General features: G+C 42.7%; 1 protein-coding gene across 4 annotated transcripts in view; it reads right to left on the bottom strand.

Moving 5' to 3' along the window:
• ubr4 (ubiquitin protein ligase E3 component n-recognin 4) overlaps positions 1-19182 on the bottom strand; it is a 36314-nt gene extending 17132 nt beyond the window's left edge. The window contains exons 1-50 of one of the 4 annotated variants that reach the window (XM_056732318.1): positions 19058-19182; positions 16937-17034; positions 16699-16802; positions 16480-16609; positions 15284-15423; positions 15093-15195; positions 14843-14984; positions 14632-14756; positions 14436-14560; positions 14294-14353; positions 14020-14210; positions 13764-13863; positions 13538-13675; positions 13329-13446; positions 11660-11701; positions 11292-11479; positions 10730-10886; positions 10336-10421; positions 10082-10251; positions 9653-9932; positions 9429-9561; positions 9226-9305; positions 9002-9130; positions 8691-8873; positions 8462-8584; positions 8148-8377; positions 7937-8055; positions 7753-7850; positions 7512-7669; positions 7233-7439; positions 6992-7093; positions 6817-6917; positions 6349-6736; positions 6209-6272; positions 5939-6130; positions 5735-5805; positions 5454-5646; positions 4858-5091; positions 4608-4778; positions 4337-4519; positions 4001-4159; positions 3757-3909; positions 3300-3527; positions 3038-3195; positions 2770-2941; positions 2386-2587; positions 1430-1593; positions 1117-1333; positions 660-876; positions 246-278 (exon numbers count right to left, since the gene is read on the bottom strand). In XM_056732318.1, the coding sequence (XP_056588296.1) occupies positions 246-278; positions 660-876; positions 1117-1333; positions 1430-1593; positions 2386-2587; positions 2770-2941; positions 3038-3195; positions 3300-3527; positions 3757-3909; positions 4001-4159; positions 4337-4519; positions 4608-4778; positions 4858-5091; positions 5454-5646; positions 5735-5805; positions 5939-6130; positions 6209-6272; positions 6349-6736; positions 6817-6917; positions 6992-7093; positions 7233-7439; positions 7512-7669; positions 7753-7850; positions 7937-8055; positions 8148-8377; positions 8462-8584; positions 8691-8873; positions 9002-9130; positions 9226-9305; positions 9429-9561; positions 9653-9932; positions 10082-10251; positions 10336-10421; positions 10730-10886; positions 11292-11479; positions 11660-11701; positions 13329-13446; positions 13538-13675; positions 13764-13863; positions 14020-14210; positions 14294-14353; positions 14436-14560; positions 14632-14756; positions 14843-14984; positions 15093-15195; positions 15284-15423; positions 16480-16609; positions 16699-16802; positions 16937-17034; positions 19058-19182 (7484 nt within the window). Of the gene's footprint in view, positions 1-245; positions 279-659; positions 877-1116; positions 1334-1429; positions 1594-2385; positions 2588-2769; positions 2942-3037; positions 3196-3299; positions 3528-3756; positions 3910-4000; positions 4160-4336; positions 4520-4607; positions 4779-4857; positions 5092-5453; positions 5647-5734; positions 5806-5938; positions 6131-6208; positions 6273-6348; positions 6737-6816; positions 6918-6991; positions 7094-7232; positions 7440-7511; positions 7670-7752; positions 7851-7936; positions 8056-8147; positions 8378-8461; positions 8585-8690; positions 8874-9001; positions 9131-9225; positions 9306-9422; positions 9562-9652; positions 9933-10081; positions 10252-10335; positions 10422-10729; positions 10887-11291; positions 11480-11659; positions 11702-13328; positions 13447-13537; positions 13676-13763; positions 13864-14019; positions 14211-14293; positions 14354-14435; positions 14561-14631; positions 14757-14842; positions 14985-15092; positions 15196-15283; positions 15424-16479; positions 16610-16698; positions 16803-16936; positions 17035-19057 lie in introns of all 4 variants that reach the window. The other 3 variants (XM_056732319.1, XM_056732320.1, XM_056732321.1) reach the window with 3 other exon arrangements.
• Between the last annotated feature and the right edge of the window lie 86 nt (positions 19183-19268).

The raw sequence follows: 19268 nt of genomic DNA on the forward strand, positions 1-19268 counted from the left end.
TTAATAACGGCAAACCATATGAGAACGTTTTAATTCTACACCATTCCCAAAGCATTATCAAACCATAACACAATATCAAAACAACCTATACTTTGTCCTGCATGTTCTACACCAGAGCAAGCTCAGTCTGCTTTCTCTCTCTCTCACACACACACACACACACACACACCTAACCCACCCACCCACACCCACACACACACAAGCAAACCATCATGCACACAAGCAGAAAAATGGCGGTTACTAACCGGTCCAAGGTTGATAAGGACTCAGTTTCAGAACTTTTTTTATTGTTTTAGGGAGCAAAGAAAAAGAAAAATGTGTGAGGATCACAGAAAAGAAACGTGTAAAAATGATTTGTATGTCAAACACAGGAAACGACAGCATGCAAGTATGAGGTCATAATGACGGCAGCCATGCACTGAACGCGTCACGCAGAGCACACCCTCTCTCCACTGTGCTTTTTGTTACGATATTTGCCATCAATTACGGCAACGACATCAGCCAATAGTACAGAATTTAAAAATTAAGTGAAATGAAGACATGATAGAAGTTAGTATGAAGTTAAATAAATATATGAAAATATACAAGATAGAATATATGACGTTTGATAGAATGACAAAAACACGATTAAAGACAGAAATAAGGGCACACAGGTGTACCTCTCTAGTACAGTTCCGCTAGTTGCAATGGGACTGGTGACCTCACTGTCTGCAATGCCGTTGCCCTGGTTGAGGTTGGGGCTGCACGCATTATTGACCGCGGCTGAAGGGAAGTCTTCTGGGGGCTCGTCTGGCCAGCCAAACTGCTCTTTGGTTTTACCATAAATCTTAACGGAGTCAAGCATGGTGACGCCGGCTGGGTCGACTGAAGCACCAACTGAAATATAAGACGAAAGAAAGGAATCAGAATTGATGATCCTAAAAGCATTTTGATGCGAAGGTTATCCACGAAAGCTTGAAATTATTTTTGCAGGCAAACAGATAGTTCCCACATAAGAATGGCTGAAAAAAACAGGATATAAAATAGAGATGTTTGCCTTAGCAAGTAACTAATAAAAACCAAATAGTTATGTGCAGACTCACGCTTGTAACGCAAGTGGCTGAATTGAACACTTACTGAAAATAGAGAGCTTTTTGTCAGCTTGCAGTGCTTCCTCACGGGTGAAGGGGAAGTCGAACCAGCGAGAGCGTGTCAGGTTCAACTGCATAGTCCGTCCAAAGATCTCGATGTAGGAGGGAGAACGCTCAGTGGCCTGAGTTCCAACCTGTACCCTCATCCCTGTCATCACCATTGCGTTGTTATTGTTTACTACTTCCACTGTGAAGCCTGCAGGCTGTTGACAAGAACCAGCATAAATTCAGAAAAACTGAGTGACAGAAGGTTTTGTGATCATGGATGATGTAACTTAAATGTAATTTGTTGTTTTTACCTTGGTGTTTGCCACATACATCCCCGTAGAGTTCAGTCTGTGTTTAATCTGCTGGCCGTTGTAGACCTGCAGGAGATCATTGCCTCCAAACTCCACCTCTGTAAGCTGCTGGTTGTGTTCGAAAAAGTCCACAGGGAAGGTGACCTGGCTGGATGTCCGTGTGGCTGAAAAGATGACAGAAAAGAGGAAAATGGCATAAATCGCTGGATACTGACATAACTGCTGTTCTATGACCAAGTAGTATTCTAAAAGGGAGAGAGCACAGCAGCACACACCGCCGGCAAGGGAGTCACGTTCAGACTGTAAAAGTGGGAAAATGTGCAGGCAGAACCCCAAGTCGCTGCAGCACATATCCTTGGAGCGACACTCCTTGGAAAGGTGCCCAAGATATCGCCATTGCATGTGTAGAGTGACAGTGAATAGATGAGGAAACAGGCTGTCCAGCTGACTCGTACGTATGCGAGATCACCTGTTTAACCCAATGTGCCAGTCTTTGTTTGGAAAGCGCGGAACCTCTGCGTGGATAACTGAAAAATAATTGGTCTGTCCTGCACCACGCTGCAGTCTTATTCACATAAACCATCATAGACATGACCGGACCCAATTTGATCTGCTTCGATCACTAACACAGATGTGAAGTCCTTGCACCGAGTCATCGTGAAATGTTTTCTGTGCACACCACACGTCTTGACACGTCATAAATCACTTGGTGACAACTTTGTTATTCTGTTCTCGGTCAAGCACACAGGTGCTTTTCCACTAGTGCTTTCAGCACTGCCTCTAGCGGTCGGAACGAAGGGAAATAGAACTGGCATACTGCATAATCTAATAAAGTTACTGGTAAAGCATGGTGCTTTAAGGCCATGGGTTCAAACCAACAGACCACACACTGATATAATTAAATGCACTGTCAGTCAATTTAAACAAAATAGAACTTCATTGTACAAGTGACTTACTGGCAGTGGCTGTCTTGCGTTTACGGACAGGTTTCATGATGCTGATGACGCTGCTGGGCTGCAGAGAAGGCTGCAGCCAATAGGACGTGTTCTCCACGTTGGCCATGTAGATACGCAAGCTGCCGTCTTCACAGAGCAGGATCATGGTGGTGCGCTGCTGCTCATTGCTTGCAGTGTGACGGATGGCAACCATGTCCTGAATCTAAAGGGGCAATGAGGGTTATTTAAGCATATGTGACCTGCCACAGTATAGGATCAATACTAGAAGTTAAGCTTAAGTATGATACAAGCCTCTTGTAATCTCTGTATTATACAAAACTGATACCATAGGAATTTATGCATGTATCAAAAGTAAAAATACAGTCGAAAACACTAAGAACATACCTTAGCTTTTGCAGGCAAGGTTTTAATTTCCTGGATGAGGAACGTGTCTGGCTTCACCATGATGACCAGAGGAATTCCAGTGGTCTGCTGGACACAGCACACCAGACCTGGATGGTTCATCACTTCTGACCACTGACATAGAGCTGGAGATGTTTTACTGCCTCCATTCGAACTGCACAGTAAAACAACAAACCAAAACACAGTAAGGTCAAAATCATCCAAATAATACGATAAAATGCTTCATTACAAATGCAAAACTGCATTTTACCCTTTAACATTGATAGTGAAGAGTCTTTGGGTTTCCAGGCTGCTGCGGCTCACTGTAGCGGCGAATGACTTGCCCTGGCTATAGCTGAAGAAGAGCATCTGCAGGACGTGGGAGTAATACACTGAAACTCCGCCTCCAGCCACCTGCCCATTACTGTCCTGTGAAGAAAAACATGACAGGCTCAGTCTGTAGCCTTGCTAAAAAACATCCATTTCAATCTATTGGCTTAACTGATACTATGAGAAAAGAAGACTCTAAGAACCTTTAAGTCCTCGTGGGTGATCTCCAGAACATTGGTGACGTAAAAGGGTCCGTGCTGGGCACTGCTGGACTCATCCATGATCTGAGTGTACATATATCCAGCGGACGACATAATCACAATGATGTTTTTACCCTCCTCGTTGAACAAGAAAGTGGCATCTCTGATCTTTGAGCTTGGGAGCAGGAAGTAGTACATGGGGCTCAGGGCATCCACAGATAAGTCATAGATCTAGAGGATAAAGAGAGTTTTAGAAACTCAAACTGTGTATGATAGAAAAGACACCTGGCAGAATTTGCAAATCAGATTTTTCATTTAAAAAATGTTGTTCTCACTGTGTATATTTGATATAAAGGACATGTTAGCAACCATGTAGGCTAAAATGTTGTCTATATCAATTATACAAAGTGAGAACTCAAATACAAAATGCAAGCCCTACACAACAAGCAAAACAGTTCACCTTGACAAAATCAGCAGTGATGATGGCCAGTTCCGTCTGAGATCCAGGTAGCCATATGGCTTTGATGATGAAGTTTCCAGTTGCGAGCTGAGGGTGCAGGACCAGGTGATCCGACACAGAACCAGTGCTGCTGAACGTCAGAACGTGGCAATCCTGTGGATAAAAAGCACAGAGAAATGTCAAACCATTTCATAATCTCACAAAAAATATGTAACTGTCCCAACCTAAAAACTGCATGTGTTACCTTGAGTCCACACACTGCTAGATAGTCCTCATTACAGGGATTTCCTGTGAGGCTGAGCACGGTGAATGGAACGGGGGCTGAGGCCAGTCGAGTCAGAGTCAGTTTTCTTTTACTGGAGTCGGCCTGCTTTAACAGCGCAGATAATTGCAGAACTGTGATCTGTAAAATCATAAGTGAGACGATAAGGGAGATGCTTTTAAAAAAACAATTTTAATCCGTTCTATTCTATAATAATGATTGGTCAATCTAATATTTGTATCTGATGTCTGTACAAATTTAACTGAAAGAAAATATAAGTATATGAAATATAAATGCAAGCTAGTTTTTTTGAATTACCTTGCCCTTCTCGTGGCTGACGGCGAGGTGCTGTCTACGTCCATGAGGGGAAGAAAGCACACACATGGCCACCCGGCGAAGCACATGAGCACTGATGAGCTGGCGGATGGTCTGTCCTTGATCTCCGCTGTAGTTCATCCTAACATTCTCAAAAGCTCCCTCTTGTGAGCCTAATGTGGGAACCTGGAACAAACATCAAAACATTTTAGTAAGCAAACCTCACCTAATTTGAAAGCATTTTGTTTAAAATGCATTTCAATAAAGTTCCTACCATGAGCTGATCGGTCATCTCCACAGTTTTGTCCTGAGTGTGCAGTTCATTGAGAGCGTGCTGAGCTCGGCTGCTGCTGCCCACCGCGGACGCCTGCTGGAAGTTAGTTTGAATGGCGTCCATCAAGAAGATGAGCAACTCCAGGACCAGCGCTGCGGTAGAGGAACTCGCCTTCAAAACAACAACAATGGACCAGAACATCAAACATGCAATCATTCATCAACAAAAAAGGTCAATGAAGTATACTTACAACTTGCACGAGCAGGTCCTCTCTGCAGCCCTCAATGTTTTTACACACAATGCTCTTCTTGGGTTTCTCCTCGTCGCTGCTCTTGCCATCACAGATTGTGACTTTACCCTTGTCAGCAGGTGAGGCGCTCTGGTGGCGGATGGCACTCTCGGGCATTCGCAGCTCGCTCTGAAAAGCTGAAGACTCCTTCATGGTGGTGCTCATTCCACTGCTGGGACTTCGTTTGACGAGAGCCTGTGACACAGGGTAAAGCATTCGAGATCAGGGAAGTGTGACCCTTGCGGTTGGTTGGATTAAATTTTAAAGGATGTTTATGCAGGGGTTCCACAGGGTTGAGGGGGTCAAATTTGATTGTGTAACATGCTTTGAGATTCCATCAAGGAGACATGCATGAGTGAATAGGGCCTAAATGTTCAAGTCTTGAGGAAGATACTAGAAAGGTGAAAACTTTAAATTACAGATCAAGTCTATATGTTCTACACAACTAAACAGTAATTTACCATGAAAAGATGAATGTTGCAAACCCTGATGAATTGAGGGAAAATTGGAATGGGCTAATGGCGGTCAATGATAAATGATTTGCAAGCCAAAGTTACCGCGGTTGCTCTTTTCCCATGATGACCTGAAGTATTCGGTCTCACCTGGCAGCTGCCATCCTCCTTGGCCCCGCAGTCACAGAAGAAAGAGCCGTATTTGGCATAGGAGATCTCATGGTCTTTGTGACAGACCTTGGCACACACTGTGCACACACCTACCCCATCCACCATCTTACAAGTGTGACAGTGATACCTGTACGGGCAAGAGCAGTCGGATTAAGGCTCATCTTCAGAACGCTTCCGCGCTTCATAGCAAAGGAAGGCCAGGTTGATCTATTTACCAGTGCTGGTTCATGAATTCCTTTTGAGTGATGGTGAAGGTGCATAACTTATTACAGAGTGAATCCTCATCCTAAAACACAAAAATACTCACAAGCTATCACATTGAAAAACCAAAAAGTGACATATTTAGATATTAACAGGAATGAGGTTTTAGCAGTGCAGTTGAAAATATTTATTTCTAAAAAAGCAGAGAATCTGCTGACCGAGTCCTCAGCCTGCGAGTCGTCTTCCTCTACAGCCAGTTCCTCTACCCAATCGGAGTCCACCTCAATGGCCTTCTCCTCTCCCTCCATCATGAGCTGGGATGAGCCCTGGCCACTGTTCTGCCGCAAAGCGTTCATCACATCCGCCAGGTAGGAAATGATGTGGGAGGCGCACTCCAACATGCTGGCATGCTGGAAAAAACGTGGCATCAACAATTCGTTCAAATCACATGTAGAATTTGTGAACTACAGAGCGGACAGAATACCTACCTTGCCTTGAGAAACATTAGCTGAAACTTTTTCCGCAACGTTCTTCTGATACAAGTATTTTTTACTGAAAGAAAAATGAAAAAGGTAAGTTTACAATTCAAAAAGAATATATTGATGTATCTCTTAAATTATTCACTCACCATCTTGTGAGCCAGTCAATAGCAGCTCTGTGTAGTTGAAGATGTCCGGCTCCCTGCCCTGCACTTGCTAATGTGGCCATGATGACCATGAGCTCTGGGAAGCCCGCCCCGTCGCCACTGGCAAGCATCTCTGTTGCCATGGGGACGAGGGTGCTCAGAAGCACAGTGCAGACACCCTCGCCGACCTGACTGTTGTCACGGACGATGTAGGAGGTGAGGAGTTGCAGGAGCTGCCTGTTCTCCTGTACTGTGTCCAGCTGGTCCGAGTCTTTGGGAGGAGAGGCGGTCATGCGGCGGAGCCAGGCTTGAAGCCTTGTGGGCTCGACGCAAGCCAGCTGGGCCAGCGAGCCGCACAGGCACAGTAGGCTGGGATTAGGGCTCTTTTCCGCTGAAGTATGAAGACAGATGGGACATGTGAGAAGATGAAACTGTTTGAAAGACTGTAAAAAATGATGCAAGGATACTTACTGAGCTGAAACAGTTTAGTGAAGAATTTCAGAACCCGGTTGCAGAACTTTGCAGATAGATTTTCGTTGGCAGTGGCCATCATGATCTGCACCAGTTCTCCACTACATTAAATACATATGGATGTATTAGGTAAATGTAAATATGTAAAAAAAATTTAAACTAGTGCAGGATGTACCTGAATGAAAAAAAATCTTCCATAGCTTTGCGGATCTGACTGCTTTCCAGCTGTTTCTCCAGGTACTGCAGGCATTCTTCAAGAATAGACTCATTCAGGCCACTAATCAAAAAGACAATCATGTTATTCATGTTTCTATTAAAGCACAAACACAACGCAAACAGATTTTTGTGAATGACAAACCTCAATATATAAGCAACCCCATCGGAGGTGCTTGAATTGACATCATCAGGGGTCTTACCTGTTGGGGTCAGAGTGGTTGGCGATGATGTTGTAGCAGCCTGTGATGAGACGTTCGTAGACGAGAGCAAGGAAAGCGTCCGATTCGGCAGGACCCAGGATCCTCTCCAGTGAGGTGCTGCAGATTTCCGCCACACTTTCTGTGCTGCTCTCGAGCAGCAGGGGCAGAAGCGTCCGGATTGCCTGTGGACTGTTTAGCTCCTCTGTGCTAAAGGCAAACACCATCATTAGGATTTATCACCAGTTCTTTACATTTAAATTGGTCTCATACACGACTTACACAATGAGGTCTCCGGTTAGGCGCACCAATGAGAGGAGAATGTGTTTAAGAGAGGACGCTAATGGTAGAGTTTGGTTGCTTAGGGTGCCCAGGTGGGCCGCCTGGATCGCACTAATGTAGCTTTCTGATGGGATGGTGTCGTTGGCAAAAGCGTTCCGCTGTGTGTGGAAAAATAGATGGGTGTTAATGTGAAGTACCGAGATGGTGGATTTAGGCAAAAGCTACAGAAAAGAACGCTCACCCATGAGCCGATGTTAGGGAACTCGTTGGTCTGAATGTTGTTCCATTTTTCGCACAGTGTCTGAACGACTAAAGGCAGATTTTGCATCACACTCTGACCTGAAAGATGAACAAAAACAGAAATAAATCAACCCAAGAATGTGCCATCTATTCAAATGTAAGGACAGAGAAAGCAGAAAACATACCAAGCAGGTTGGCTTTGCAGCGAGTGGATCCAATGGACAGCACAGCAGCATAACCCTGCAGTTTAGCTTCGGTGGGCTTGTGCTCTCCTTCCTCAGGTAGACTCATAAGCAGGTATGACCTGAGCGAACACAGGACCATCAGTAATAAAATGCTCAAGGGCAGTTCCATTCAAGGATTTAGTCATGTTTAAGTGAGTAATCCGCAACAAACCTTGTAAAAGCCGTGTAGACATCAATGAGCTGCAGCGTGGCAGGCATAAGGTTTTTGGTGATGTCGGAGGATTTCTGTGGATCCGTTTCGGCAGCTACTTTGGAGAAATGCTCATCTAAGGACACCTGCACTTTGGAAATCACAGCATCCAATGTGTAGATGGTTTGTAGAGAGGGGACTTGGTGAAGAGGTAGGATGCTGCTGGGGTCCACAGAGCAAAACGACGAAATCTAAGTAGAAAAAGATTTGATGAAGTCATTTATTATCTCTATACAAATCTATATCAGCCATAAATAGCTACTGCGACGCTGTACCTGTCTGGCGATGTATTCCTCAGCAAGGTCCACATCATATTTCACTGCACTACATTTGGCAGAGGCTTCTTCGATCAGAGACGTGGCGTGATCCGCTTTCATTCCCTGCTTTACTAAATGTTCCTGATGAGAGGCAAAATGACCAAAATAATTTGAAACTTAAATGGCCGAAAAATCAAAGCAACTTGTCATTTAATCTCACTACAAATGTTACGGTAACAACACAGACCTTGATCCAGTTGACGTAAGTGCTGACTCGTAACCTAGACGACCACCTCAGGGTGTGTAAGATGTCGCTCTCGCTTGGATCACCGTTGCCGCACTTAAGCTGCTCAATATAGGCCTTTGAGGGTGGCAGCACTCCGAGAATCTTCCACAGGACCAGGAAGTAGTACTGCAAGGAACATGCTTCCTGTAACAGACATTGAAAGCAACGTTTAGGGAAACCAGCCAAAATCTTATTCAAAAATTATTTGGAGGCCATTTTCAAAATGACAAATGTATGAATGTAATTGCAGTAGATGGCAAAATGAAACTCACAACTGGGGAGACTGGTTTGTTATCCTGCCGTCTCGCTGTGTCAAAACGTGATCCCGCAGCCAGCAGGGAAATCAAAGCCGAGTACAAATCATCATACTTGACTGCACCATTGAACAGCACTTGGAAGACCTGTAACAACAGTTAGTAAAGCCCACGTTAACTTTTCTCATGTAAGTGAGCACTAGCTCAGATGGCTTTAATATTGTGCTGATGTGTGACCTTACCTTAGTGTCAAGTCGACTCCTGTCATCCTCTGAAGCTTCAGGTGACAAAACGCAGTAGAATTTTGGCTGCACTGTGGAATCTAAACGAAAGCAAAAACAAACCCAATTACACCACTTGCTTAGTATTAGAAATGCTTTTTAAAGTTATTATTGTTATCAAAGGCAAATTTAAGAGAAATAAAAGAGGTTTGACTTACTCCTACCTGCCGAGCAATGTTTGGCCCAGTTCTCCTCCACTTCTTTGAAGCCATAATAAAGCGGCACGGCACCTCTTTTCCCCCCCTCTAGTCCAGAACTGGCTCCGGATGAAAGCGGAGTCAGAAGATTATACTGGACCTGGGTGTGCAAACAAAATGTAGTCAACATTACAAGCTATGGCACAGTAGGTATCTCCGTATAAAAATATATCGAATGGCTAGCTTCATACCTGCTCGAACAAGTACATGGGAGCCTTTGAGTACTGATGCAGCAGGTAGTCAAAGACGAGCAATATGCGAGCCAGATTGAGGGGTACGGCTTTGAGCTGGGACTCGGTGTGACCTGCGACCTCAGCGATGGATTGCATGCAGAGGGTGAGGACGGTGCGGCGGCCCTTCTCCGAGAAGTTGTGGAAGATGAGCAGAAGCAGCTGGAGGTGCTCCACGTTGAGATCTTCGTCGGCAGGCACCGCTCCTTGTAGAGTGTGTTGCTTTAGCGTGCCTATAAATCTGATAAAAACAGATTTAGGGTGATGAAGCGGATATTACAGCTAAAGGTTCTCATAAGCGAATCCATAATGTACAGAGAAAACCTTGTTTTCAAAAATATGTTTTTAGTATAATCAAGATGCAAAACAAAGCGATGATGAGGGTCTTACCTCTCCCAGACTTTCATGCATTCGGGAACATCGGGCTCCCCCTGCTGGCTTGCTTTATGCTGCCAGATCAGCAGTAACCTTGAGAGCACAGAGAGGGACTGAGGGTGGATATACATGGGCCAAGGACCCTCAGAAAAGGGAGCGACACCCAACTGTTGCAGAAGAGTGTTCTGAAAACAAGAAAGACAGAACAATAAGCATCACACACCTGTGTGCTTAATGTTGGTTTAGTTTGTTGCACATTGACTGGTTACCTGTAGGGTTGGAGAGGGAAGGTCCGATGTCACCAAAGAATGATTGAAGTGATACAGAGCTGAAGAAAACTCATCATCAGAGGAACCTGGAAAAAACATAAGATGTCAGTTGTCAAGTTCATCTCATAAAGGAAATCTAAAGATGACCACATTCATGGGTAGAATTTAATAGGAATGTAATTTTCACACTTGAAATCGTTAACTCAGGGTTATTCTAAACCCTATGTAAGGTTATCTGTTTCACACTGCTTATAAATTACCAGTGGTTAAGTGATAACCCTGGGTATTCGTACCCTGATGTTTCTCACATGTGATGTTACATCACTAAACTCTGGGTTATTCTCTCCCTTGCTTAATAGGAATGTAAAAGTGTGCTGGTCATGATTTTTCTTACCTTTAACATCTTTGTCTATGTCTTTGATGATGCTGGCGAGGGTGGCCATGTGCTGCTCTGTGAGCGACACGCTCAGGTAGTTACGAATAAAGTTGTTCCTTGAGTTCAGCATGGAGGTGGTGATAAAGTTGAGAATGCTGGAGGCCAAACTCAAGAACTGGGGGCAAAAAAAAGATTTCCCATTATCTTTGAGCAGCTTTATGAACAATTTAACGGTTAACTCCTGGTTATTTTCAACTTAAAGGTTTACCCAAAATATTTAATTCTGTCTAAAACTCAAGTTGTTCCAAATCTGTATAAATTTCCTTGTTCTGATAAATGTAGGAAAGCAAACAGTTTTGGAACACTTTTGACAATTTTTCCTATTAATGTAGTCAAACAAAGAACTGTTTGGTTACAAGCATTCTTCCAAACAGCTTTCTCGGTCTTCATCAGAACAAAGATTTTTTGAACAAATCGAGGTTGAGTAAATATTGACAGAATTTTTCTTTGTGGGTGAACCTTCCCTTGAATGGCATGCATTTACATAAAATCAACCATAACAAACAGTATTAGGCCTCACCAGCTCCGGATCTTTGCGACTAGCCAGGATGTTGCCGTTCTCTGCCGTGTTAAGCTTGCTGGGGCTCTTGAGTCTCGGAGATGTTTCCAGAGGTGGCAGAGGAGGAGGTGGAGGAGGAGCCACCTTCTCCTTACTGGGAGAAATGGTCTCCTCAAACCACAGTCCCAGGATGGGCTCGCTGTCGTCATCTAAAAAGCAAGTCGAGAACTGCATTCAGCACCAAATTTTATGTACTATACTGTATGTAAACAGAGATGCTGTTTCCATTAGTCATGGATTTATCTACTTAAGATCTTGTTACGATTTACAGCACAATAAAAAGAAGCATAAGACACTACAAGTCTGACCTAAGACAGAGAGCTGCTGACCTGAGAAACAAGCTGCTTTTGTCTTCTCCTGTCTTCTCTCTGCTGAAATAATGAACACTGTCACTAGCTGTGAAAGCTGCCGGGTCGGCGCAGTAAGCAGAGCATACTTAGCGTGCCACAGTGCTCAGAAGCAGGAGGTAAACTGCCCTGTCTCTGATCTATGGGAGGTTTTCCTGAATGCTGTCCTTCTCCTACTGCGTGCAGTGCTCAGGAACTGTCTGAGAAAGTCCCTGAATCTTCTCAGCCCTGACACTAGCTCAGTAAACCTCTAGCAAACCCTGAAACTCAACTGCGTGGAACATAACTCATGCTAATGAGATATTAAAGGGGCCATATTACTCGGCTAAAATTAATATTATGGTTTGTTTTAGATGTAATGCAATGTGTATACACGATTTAAGGTTCAGAAACGCTGTATTGTCCGCATACCATGCATGTTTGTATCTCCTCTTTGCCCCGCCTCTCTGAAACATGCAGATTTTTTACAAAGCTCATCGCTCTGAAAAGCGAGGTGTGCTATAATGGCCTGTTAACCAGTGCGTAGTGATTGGATAAATACTGCAAGCGTGTGACAAATTTAACACTTCTCACCATGTTTGGAATATCAGGTTCCAAAGCAATTCTACTGACAGGTGCCCACCTTACTTGTGTATACATTTCTTATTCAAATTATAACACAAACTGATGTAGATTTGTGAGAGTGTGGTTACATGAGGCATTTCTGGCAGGTCTGGGCGATCGCTCGCTTTCAGATAAATTGCATCTTTGGATTTAACGTGTCTAATACATGAATGGGCAACATAAAACACACCAAAGACACAGAAAAACACTTATTCACACCATCTGACCCTTTTAAATTTAAATGGCTGGGTGGATCTCTTCGATAAAATGGCAAAGCACTTAATGACCAGAATATACTTATGATTCTATTAAGACTAGCATGTTTTTCTTAAGGATTTGCTTTTTTGTCAGGTACTGACAATTGTAGTATTGACATCACCTACTGACATTTTTAATTTTGTGGTCTGGGGTCACAAGTCTCCCCAAAATCACAAAAAAAGAAGACATATACTGCATATAAATAAAACCAAAGATCCTTAAAGCTGCAATCTGTCAAAGTTTTTTTAAATCAAAATTTCTAGCAAGTACATCAGTCTAACCCATGTAAATATAAAACATAAACTAACCTGTAATTTGGTGTTTTAACAGAGATTGTTAAATAGAGGCAACATTTACATATTGCAGCTTTATGTATTTTTTAGCATCGTGACATTTATTCCCAGGTAATAAGGAAACATTTTAAAAACCCTAAAAAAAAAAGATTTTCTTATGCAAAATATTAAAGCTGTAATCTGTAAACTTCTATGGTTCAATATAAACAGGAATCGGATTGTTGAGCAAATACGAAAAACAGTGTTCAAAACAGTGGCCTATAACACAACAAAGATGGCAATAGAGAAGCAAAAGTTGCAGATTGCAGCTTTCAAACCTGGACATATTTTCCTGAGATTCACCCAGCTAGACATCAATCTAACTGAAAGTTTGCACACCTCCCATGTCTTTCTTCCTTCTCACTATACCAAGCATTTCACAGTCCAGGGGCATTTCATTTGTCACTGTGGCTTTTATTAACAGGGGTAAACAGTAATACACGAAAAGTATTTGTTACCCTGGCTGCTGTCCTCCTCCGTGCTGCTGAAATCATCTTCATAATAAGTGTTGGAGTCTGTGGAGGCGCTGGCGTCGCTGCTAACCGAACCCTTCCTCTGTCTCTGGAGCACGCACGCCTGAATCCAGCAGAACCAGAGGCACCACATTCATCAACCACACCAGGCCACTTCCTCATGGCAATAAATACCAAACGGTGAGTTCACATACCTTCTTATATGAGGTGGAGAGCAGTGTGAAGAGCAGGTTGGTGAGGGGGACCGAGTCGATGAGTCTCTGGACCCTCTGGATGGAGGTGCTTTGGGCCATGATGTTCAGCTCTGCGGGAGGTCCGTCGCTGGCCCAGCCCTGCAGGGGAGAGAAATCATTCTGTTTGTATTTGCACTGTAAATATGGGCAGTTCAAAACAACGTTAGCAAGTTGTGTTTGCTCTTACTCTGTGTAGAGCCTCCACTTGCAAGTCCTGGAACAGTGATGTAAGCAGCTTGATAGAGTGATTTGCTAGGATGACTGACAGAACCCCAAAACCTTGGTGTCTGGTGGGGGAAAAAATTAGTTGCAATGGGTTCTTTTAAAATGCATCACGACTGTTGATGTAATATATTTTAATGTGGGGGGAACAATGGAACATTTAGCTCAACGTTAGCTTTTGAACATTAGCTTCATACAATCAATGGTAAAAGGCCTTTTACCCTTTCCCTGGGCCAAGCTTAGGAGATCCTGCTCCTTCCTTGGTTCGGGTGGCGATGTCTCGGACCCTCAGCGCTGCCAGGGGATCTTTCTCCTTTCCCTTATCGGCCAAGGCGGTGGGGCTCAGATTAAGTATCAGATACAGGCTGTTTAATAGGCACCAGGCACCCAAAAGCTGAAAGTTCTGATAATGCTGTCGAAACAGAGTAAGATGTCAAATGTGGGATATTCTTGCTAAAGCAGTTGGCTCTGTTACCAAGTCGGAAGTTCACCTACCTCCCCTCCAGCTCTACGGGAGTTACTGATGGCTTGTCCAATCATGTCATAGATTTCCAACTGTTGAAAAGACCAAAGCACAACGTTTTGGCCACTGAAAGTCCGGACACTAAACAAGCAGATCTGAAAATAATCCACTCACGCATTTCTGTACGATGGTAGCAGCATCGTTTTCATAGTCTTCCTCCTTGGAGCCAGTGGAGGCTGTGCGAAGCTGCAAGCCGCTACCCACCTGCAGTATCGCCATGCAAGTTGCCACGCTCACACCTAAAAAATAACATATCTGAAGATACCAGCATACATCTGCACTCCACACTTTTATTTTTTAGAAAACACACCTGCATAGAGGCAACTCAGCGCTAACACAGTCACATCTAGTAGTCTCCCTGGAGTCAAAGGCTCTAGCACTGGCAAGGACAGTGTGTCCAAGGCCATGGTCACATCAATCACCAGGGAGTGAAAACTGTTTGGAGGAGGCAAGGTCAGCAGAGTCATTCCCACAGAGCTGGCATGATGAATAGGAAAAAACAAGCTCTGCAGACTCATTACCCATTTCGGACAGCCGTTGCGTCTGCCACGGTGGCCGGCATTATGAAGAAAGAGTTGGCTGAGACTGCGTCCTGGAAGCGGTTGATATACCGCAAGAAGTAGGGAAGGTTGAGGCACACGCGCAGCAACTTCTCTGCGCCCCCTGCAATGGTGACATTGATGACAGCATAAACAATTACAGATCTCTTTCAAAAATCTGTCAATTGAATCAAAAACCCTCATTGTACAAGCATGTCGTATGGTGAATTACCTAACTCCTGTAAACTGGACACGTTTTGAGAGATGAAGGCATTCTTCATTTTGGCTTGCGTTGCCAGATCTGTCGTTGTCTGTTCATCACACTCATTTTCACCCTGTGAAACGCATTACATGGTGTTTTCTTGTTTGCACATAGCATTTATTTACTCTATGTGATGTCAATGTAATCTTATTCTCACTGACCTGCATGTGAGCAGTGGGCGAGGCCAGCACGCTGATGTCAGGGTTAAAAACTGAGGTCAGCTGATTGAAAAAGTTCATTTGGACTTCTTTATGTCGGAGTTCAGGGTTAACAGGGGAGGGAAGCTCCTTCTGGTCTTCCACTGGAAAACAGAAGCACACAACATTCTGTACATTTAGTAGAATATCAACTAAAGAATCTTTTCTAAACACCAATAAATAAAGGAGATCTTAACTTCGGCAAAGAGAACAAAGCTTAATTTTTACCAGGCTGAAATTCACATTGACTGGACTGAAATGTGCCACATAGAATTTACGGACTAGGCTGTAAGGAATGATATCTCTGGGAAAAGTAGATCTCCTGACTAACTTCCGATATGGCATCGTAGAAATGAGGTCATCATAATACAAGCATCTCAGTGATCATCAGTGCCAGCTACATTATACATGTATAAATTTCATTATCAAAGCAAAAAAATATTACTACATTACTAAATATTACCAAATTTGAAGCTAAGATAGTGGGTAATTCAAGTAAACAACACTAAAGACCTAAGAGTACATGCTGTGCATGCTGGATAAGCTTTATTTTAAAGAGTCCGAACACTTTGTAACCAACTGAGCAGGAATAAAGTGATATTAGTTGTAATTAGATGTAAAAGTAAAGGGAACATATATAGTTACAGTCTGTTTCAAGCGTATGCTGCATCAGCATTCTATGAGATTGCTATCAAATCGGTACTGAAAATGAATTACAGCATCCCTTTAAATAACACAAGGGTCACGATATCAAGTAAAGCTTAAAAAATGACAAACATGAATCCTCTAAGGCCTTCTACAGCTGCACTGATCTACAATGGTATATGTCTATTTAAATACAAGGCAACATCAAGGCAAACGTGAAAAGTCTACAAATGAGACGGCACCCCTACTCAAGCTGTTAACTTCCAAACAGCTGTGTTGACATGACAAGCAAGAGCTGCATAATGACGACGCAGCAAAACTTTAGTGCACCTCATCCCTATCCTGTAACACCGGGCACATGCTTTGTGCAATCACAGAGATAACTGCATCAAAACATCACATCAAAACACCATGCAGGATTAATCGCATTTGCACAAGAAAACTCAAAGAGAGATCAATGAACACGGGATAAATCATTTAAATCTCTAGGATAATCTGAAACACCCGGCACTCACCATCTGAAAGGGTCTTGACAGTTTGGGGAAGTTTGGCAGACTTCATCATCGCGGTAAAGGTGATGATCTCTGTCCGATCCAATCGACTGCAGCCGGTACAAAGGCCTTTTATTAATAGGATCAGGTGCTTCTGTGAGAGGACGGGAAACAAACGTTAGCCTACAGTAAAACAGTTTAAAACAGATATAAAAGATGCAGCTTGAAAAAAGCATTTCTGACCTGTGAGACTGCACATGCTTCATCGGGGTTCTCCAGACGCAGCAATGAGAATTCAATCAATATTTTACAGGCTGCAGCTACAGACAGCAACTGATTTCTGGGGACTGAAATGAGACATGTGGGAAATGTCGGTTTAAATAAACGGGTAAAAAGTTGTTTTTTAATAGCCTGGTACTGAAGTAGTTAGGTATTAAAAATAGTATTTAAAAAAAATTGTTTGAAGTAAAATTGTTCATACTTTGCCCACAAACTGTGGTGATGTAATGTGCAGATAGTGCCACAAAAGAGGAGTAGAATGGCTCATACTGTTTGTCATGGTGTAGAATCTCAGATTCACTTTAAATTGGAAAAAAAGAAGAGTTAAGAATTTCCATGTGCAATGGCTCCTAGTTGCTCCATTTAGCGACCTACATGATTTACTGAGATACACATATAAAACTGTCATGTGGTGATCATGTAACAGATGATCAACAACAAAAGCTGAAAAACTAATAACAATCGAAAGTTAAAACAAGAGAATTCTGTCATCATGTACTCACCCTCTAGTCATTTCAAACCTGTATGACTATTTGGTATGCTTGACACAAAAGAAGATAGTTTGAAGAATGTTGTTGTTACCCGGCACCCATTCAATGCGTTGGATTTGTGTCCATTCTATAGTTAATGCCGGCGTTTGGTTACTTCTTTTACCTTATCTTGTCTTGTCTTGATTATAGCTATATATTTTTAAGTTGTTTTTATTGGAATAGACTTTGGTGCAACAGGAGTTGCTTTTAAATGTGCTATATAAAAAAAAACTTTCTTCAAAATATCTTCTTTTGTGTTTAGCAAAATAAAGTCATACAGGTTTAAATGACAAGAGGGTGAGCAGATGATGATTGAATTTTCATAAGTGCGTGAACTATCATTCCTTGCTTAGTTCAACGCATGTCAAGAGGTGCTTATTTAATGTGTAGCAACAACAAAATACAAAAGCACAACATAATAAGTAAAACCATCTTGAATATCAAAGTGTGTAGCACAGTATCATCACTAAAAACTATTCTAAGGATAAAGACACAAGCGTGTTGTGTGCCATTTATATTTTTGTCAAATACAGTTGCACGCTAGATGACACTAAACACAGTCACGTGACTATACACAACAGAAACTGATCCATACATCCATTTCATATGAATAACATTTAACCTCAGTTCAAACTAAAAACAATTTATGATTAAATAACAACAGGCAGGTTCAACCAAATTCATATGAGCAGTTTAACTGATTATCAGTCGTGGTAATTGATTTTTGACGCATCAAGATGCTGGTTAAATAAAGAGGACTATTAAAATGGTAATATAAATCACAACGTTTAATTTCATTCAATAATCACAGTTCCTGTAGTGAGAAATCCATAGCTTATAAAAGCAATCGATCATTTCCGCACCAAGTTAAAGGACAGTGACTGTGAAGCGTAATATCGTTACGTCAAAAACGAAACTTGGATGGCGGTGCATATTCGTTATGAGACAAAGATATGATATCGAAAGGCTACAAGTAAAGCTGCAACAGAGCATAACAAGAGAGGTTGATGTTTATTTAAATAACAAGCCAACAACAACACTAGCACAAGCTGCTATGTCATAGCTTGCTTGCTAGCTGCCACACCTCCCTTTTCGCTTTTAATAAAAATGACTGTCATTACAAAATATAATAATATGTTGCTAATGTGGTTTATACTGACGTACAACGGAAGATGTAAAGCATGACAACTTAAAGGGACGCTGTTCTTGACAAGATCTAATAACGTCAGTTGTTAGCAGGCTAACTAGCTTTGGTGTCTGTTAAACGAGTGTACAAGCTTATTCAATTTATTCACTTTTAACACAAATACAGTCGTTTTATTGAGAGGTGGGTGTCGCCATGTCATCTATTTCTGTTCCTTTCCATTCTTCAAATGTAAACTAGACTGGTTATGTGCATGCAAAGTGGATATCTGGCCTGATGATGAAGCAGAATCTGATGTATCTGCTACTGTAAATGCACAGTAATACTACGGCCGTGTCTCAAAACCTTGCGCGCTGCCTACGTATACAACATTTTTAGGCAGCGAATGCTCGTTTGACACATTCAAATGCCCTTTACTTGTCTACCGAAAGCATTAAAGACAACATTTTCGGCAACACGAGCCAACGTAAAATGCTTTCAAACGCCCCCGTTGTTTTCAAAACGCTGTGAAGATAACGCTAGGCAGGTAACGTTAGCTATGTTTTATGACACAACCTCAGAGCAACCATAGCATTACAGCTAATGCGGAGTCACTCAACACTATTTCACTCCCGCGCGGCTCAAGTCAACAAACAAGTCCTCGCCTGACCTGTTTATGATGGATCCTATAAGCTGAGGTAGCTCTTTCGTTTCGAAAGCCGTGTAGGACGCTGATAAAAGTGGACGTACGGCAGCGGTCCACTCAGGTTCTCCATCTCCTCCACTCGACGCCATCTTGAGATTCTGTAATAGAAGCTAGGAGCGGAAATGAGGTTAATCACCAGGCACCGAGCAACAGGAAGTGTAGTCAGACATAAACA

The sequence above is a fragment of the Triplophysa dalaica genome, chromosome 20 (assembly GCF_015846415.1).
Source record: "Triplophysa dalaica isolate WHDGS20190420 chromosome 20, ASM1584641v1, whole genome shotgun sequence".
NCBI lineage: Eukaryota > Metazoa > Chordata > Actinopteri > Cypriniformes > Nemacheilidae > Triplophysa > Triplophysa dalaica.